The sequence below is a fragment of the Strix aluco genome, chromosome 5 (assembly GCF_031877795.1).
Source record: "Strix aluco isolate bStrAlu1 chromosome 5, bStrAlu1.hap1, whole genome shotgun sequence".
Classification (NCBI taxonomy): Eukaryota; Metazoa; Chordata; class Aves; order Strigiformes; family Strigidae; genus Strix; species Strix aluco.
This window is the reverse complement of record NC_133935.1, coordinates 38,433,366-38,438,460: the sequence shown is the minus strand read 5'-3', so window position 1 is coordinate 38,438,460 and position 5,095 is coordinate 38,433,366. Positions and strand designations below refer to the sequence as shown.

The 5,095-nt window shown below is 48.7% G+C and overlaps 1 protein-coding gene across 1 annotated transcript; it reads right to left on the bottom strand.

The window, feature by feature from the left end:
• Positions 1-1,727: 1,727 nt before the first annotated feature.
• Positions 1,728-4,594, bottom strand: BTG1 (BTG anti-proliferation factor 1). The gene is made up of 2 exons (XM_074827079.1): positions 4,184-4,594; positions 1,728-3,013 (listed from the first exon to the last, which is right to left on the bottom strand). The coding sequence occupies exons 1-2, from the start codon at positions 4,329-4,331 to the stop codon at positions 2,649-2,651; spliced, it is 513 nt and encodes a 170-aa protein (XP_074683180.1). The 5' UTR covers positions 4,332-4,594; the 3' UTR covers positions 1,728-2,648.
• Positions 4,595-5,095: the final 501 nt, after the last annotated feature.

Here is a 5,095-nt window from a genome sequence, read left to right as displayed (position 1 = left end):
ACAGCTAATGCTTTCATAATGTGCATAGCTCATGTCAAAGACCAACTACACAGCTACCCTTTCTGATGCTGTTCTCACTGTGCAGCAGAAAAGATTACAGGCAGCACCATGATATACCAAACACAGCTCAGTCAGCAGTGAGCTTCATGAAAGTTTAATATAGCTTTACAGGAAGCCAAGCTCAATGTTTTTCTTTCTACTTGGATATACTTATGCTGTCTGCGGACATGTAAAGCAACAGAAATGTCTTTGAGTACTCCTACTGCTTGAATAAATCTTTTGCTTACAGACTTAACAACTTGAAAGCTTCATCTTAATAGTAGTGGAATTTTTAAGGTATCAAGATAAGCTTTGACTCTACACACGTCTACACCTGTACTTTACAGCAAGCTCATTCCGAAGCTTTGGTAATAGATCTATTATTGCCAGATCCACATACTGAGCAAGCTCTTTAAAGTATACTGCTTCAGGAGCACTTATGCTTCCACCAGCCTATGCCAGAAAGTCATAGTACTGGAGAAGCCCTAGCAATACAAAGTGCTGAATGCTGACATACATATGCAGATCATGGTAAAAAAATAGTATTTGAAAAAGCTGAACTTTCAAAAAAACAGTGGGAAAGAAACTGGCAAAAAAAGCTAGACAGTTCAGTCTTACATTTTGCTTATATATAATCAGTTTATATTACAGGCCAGAAGACAAAGATTTGAACTGGAGATACACCACATTACTACCACATTGTAAAGGTGCATTGTTGAGCAGGAGCTGCCACAATGCATGGCAAATCTGAAGCTCAGTTCTGTCCATAGCTAGCAAGTTTAATTGGCAAGTAATGATTGTTTTCTTTTCCTTCAGAGCAAGAGCAGCAGTTCTCATAACTGAAGTGACCAAGTAGGGTAGGCCTTTTATTAAACACTCACAGAACAAAGTACACAGGAGATAAGGAACAGAAAGTTCTTGAGTTTTACTCCAGCACTTCTAACAAGTGTAAATAAAGGGGTAAGGAATTTCTCCCAGGTGTAACTAACCACTGTGCTGTATACAAATGACATTTAGTGTGGTGCTTAAGTGAATCACATCTCTACATCATTCATTAACTTTGAATACACATGTAAGTATGGGCTTCTCACTTTGCCTCAACCAACCTTTTAAGTTTGGGAAAAAAGATCTACATACCTTTTGTTGAATTCCATCTTAATGATTTCTAAAGTGAAAGTCTTGCATCTGAAGAAAGCAAAAGGCGAGCAACCTTTCTGTAGAGTGGTTAACCTGCTCTTAAGGCTAAGGGACACTTGTCCCAGAAACTCTTATTGAGCAGGGAATCATTCCATCAGGGAAGAACTGAGAACTTGTGAGCAAGTAGGTCAAATGGACATTTAGGTTTCCTATATCCTTCATCAGGAAGCCAAGTAAACTTTGATCCTCTGGATTTATTCAAGTCATCTTTGGTGGATGTTATTTCTGTACCTTTTCCTCATATCCTTGAATTATTGGCCCTGGAGTTATTTCCACATTGACTGATTTTAAAAGGTTTAAAGTGACATGTACATCATTGTGTTTCCCTAAAGTTCCCAAGCATTTCTATGAGGTCTTCATTAATCCATGTCTGTACCAAGCGCTCCCTAGCATCAGGGTGCTATTGATGTTCTTAAGCCTTTATAGTACCTATTTCTACTGTGAGACAAAAATAGTTTAACTGATCCTATATAATCACGACAAGAGATTAATTAAAATGCCAAGATAGGAAACAATTTATTATAGAGAGAAGAAAAATTTCTCATCCAAAATATAGAAATCTGTACAACTTTGCCACAATCAATATACATGAACTGTACAAATTTACACCAGTTCATAATTTACCAAATAAAAGATGACTAACAAAGTTCACAAAATAGATGGTGGTTTGTGGAAAAAGACTTTTACCCAATTAAGAACAAGGAAATTACAAACCAGACCTCCACTTTCTAAAAATAAGAAGTTTACTCAGTCTTAGAAAACTACAAGCTAGCAAATGTACAGATAGCTGGCTGGTGCTAACACCACAGTTCAGACAGTGTCTTTATATGGTCTTTTTAAAGCCTGTTGCCATGGCAGATTCTGATCACTTGCTACTTTTGAGGGCAATGTAAAGATCTGACCATTTCCCCAGGTCATACTTACTAGTTTATTTTATGTACATTTATACATATTTGTAAGTGCTAGGTAAAAGTCTGAAAAATAAAATTTCCAGTACTATGGTGTTCATAATAAGTCTTGTTACTGAGCTGCCAAAAATGCTAACAATTAATAAATGTAATAGTGCAAATTTACTCTGCAAGACCTACTGCAGAGAATCACTTTATAAATACAGATTGGGGTTGAAAATTCATGTAGAAATTAAGTAAGATGTCTTGGAGAAACTGACCCTTCCTAGATCTTCTTCACTCCCTAGCAAGTTGCAATCATTTTGACTCACAGGCTATTAAATCACTGAAAGGTACTGTCCAAACTATGGCACTGTCACTTTAAAGTATACCACTCTAACGTGTGCCAGATCTTCACAGCTGTGACATGGTTTAAATTCCATAATCCATCCCCAGAGGTGCCCACCCAAAGTAAAAACCAAATTTATCCATCCATTTTAAGGTGATCCATCCACAGACTATATCTTAACCTGATACAGTCATCATATTGTAGCTTTTGGAAGGGCTAGTTCTACCCAAGAGAAGTTCCTCCTTACAGCTTATTCTGCTGTCTACCATTTGCATGTTGGTGTTATTTTGGCTACCTCCTGCTGGTGCAGCTTCATACAGCACACAGATTGAGCCATCCTCTCCAATACGATAGGACACTTCATACGGGTCAACCCATAGAGTGAGTTCGCTCGGAAGAAGCTGGAACAGTTCCTGACTGCTCAATCCAATCCGCTGTGCTGCCTGTCCAATGAGAGGATCCATTTTATGGTTGATCCGGATACATCGGTAACCTGATCCCTTGCATGGCTTTTCTGGGAACCAGTGGTGTTTATAATGTTCTATAAAATAAAAAAAAAGATTATCCTCCTTAATTCTGTATTCAAAGAGATGTGCAGTGATCATTGCTCTCCATGTTGGAAAGCTTATTACTTTAGCATCAAGTGACCTGAAAAATCATTATAGTCTTTATTTTTGTTGATGATTTACCTAAGTGCAGTGTCCCTTGGGAAGTACTCATGTATAAAGTTACTGTTTCATGCTACCATACACAAAGAACAAGGTTTGCCATCTGAACGGAGTGAAATGCAACTTCCTGGCATTTGTAGAAACAAATATACAGAAGTGATTACATATACAGCAGAAAAAAGCCAAGGGATTCAAAACTCCACGAACCAAGAAGGAAAAAAAAAAACACTTTTTCAGCATCCTCTCGAGATCACACCCATGCTTAGGTCCTCACGTTTTAAGAACGGCCAAAAATAACTAGGGAAGGAGCTGGCCAGAATTTACCGACTGACTCAAGCGGTATTTCACCACCGCTCTTCCCAGCCTGTTTTCCAGGGCAAGATACCAATGACTTCACTTACCTCAGGAGTTTTATCCCACCCAAAAGCCTATCGGTCTGAGGCTACTTGTAGCCACTATGAGGCACACCGGGACAGAGGCTCGGGCTTACAAAGCCCACGGGGCAGCGAAGAAACCCTCGGTATATGATCCTAACCGGGGTCGTCGGGTGGCTATGAGATGTTTCCAGAAGAAAGGGGAACTGAGCCTCATCGTCCACCGCTGAATTTCACTTGACAAAAGAACAACTTCGGATCATTTTTCCTTCTGGAAACCGGGCGGTTTTAGCCCTTGGAGCTAAGCCCAACTCCAGGCTGCTCCGAGCGCTTTGTCTACGGAGCCCGGGGGGGCGGGGGGGCTGCCTGCGCGACACCCAAGCCCCTTTTGTTTACAGCCCGCTCCTGCCGCCCCCACCCGCCGGGGGCCGGCTCGCACGGGGCGGGGGGGTGGTGTCCCCCGAAGGGGCGAGCCACGGTCGCCGAGCCCCGCTGGCCCCCCGCGCCTGCCCCAGCCCGTCGGAGGGGCCGCTCTTCCCCTTCGCGGCTCTCCGGCGGGGCGCGGAGCTGCAGCGGCCGGAGGTGCCGCCCGCAGCCCCGCCGGCCCGGGCAGGCGGCCCCCCGGCCGGAGGCGGGGAGCGGCTCCCGCCGCGCCCGCGCCGCCCTCACCTGCCAGCAGCTCCTGCAGGCTCTGGCTGAAGGTCTGCAGCTGCCGCTCGTTCATCAGCCCCTTGGTCCGCAAGAACTTGGAGATGAAGCCCACAGCCGCGGCGATCTCGCGTATCATGCTGGCCCGGGTGTACAGGGCGGGATGCATGGAGGCGGCGGCGGGCGGCAGCCAGCTCTCCGGGACGGCCGGCGCTGGGACGGGACGGGGCGCGGGGCAAGCAGCGCGGAGCGGGACGGGGCGCGGGAGCGGCTCTAACTGGGAGAGGAGCGGGCGGTGGAGCCCAGATCACATCCCGGGGGTGGCAGCCTCCGCCTCCTCTTCTTGCGGCAGGGGGGCGGCGGCAGCAGCGGCGGCCGCGGCAGCGCACCCCGCATCTCCTGCTGCGAGGGGCGAAGGGAGCTGCCCGCCGACCGCCGACTCTTATAGCCGCCGACGGGCGGAAGTGGCGTCAGGGCGCCGGGGGCGCGCCGCCGCCAATCGAGCGATCACACCATCGTGACGGCCGGCGGCGGGGCGGGGCCGGCAGGCAGAGCGGAGGGGGGGTGACGTAATCGATGGTAAACAAATAGAGCCGGGGCGCGGAGGCGCGCGGAGCTCGGCGCAAGGGGACCGCGCGCCTCGCCGGTGTATGTGCGCGCGCGGCGGGGGCGTGGGGGCTCGCGCCCGTGGAGCCGCGTGGGCAGCGGCAGCGCCGCGTGGCGCGGAAAGGAGCCGGTGCGGTGCGGGCCCCGCCCGAGGGAGAGCGGCGCCCGCGATTCGTAACCGGCGTGGGGGTGCGCGGCGCGGAGGCCGGACTGACCGCCTGCCTGCGCCCGTGCCTGCGCGCCTGCCTGCGCGGGTGCGTAACCGGGCGAGGAGTGCGGGCGCGCGGGCACGGCGGCGCGCTGTATCTGGGGAGAGCAGGGCCACGT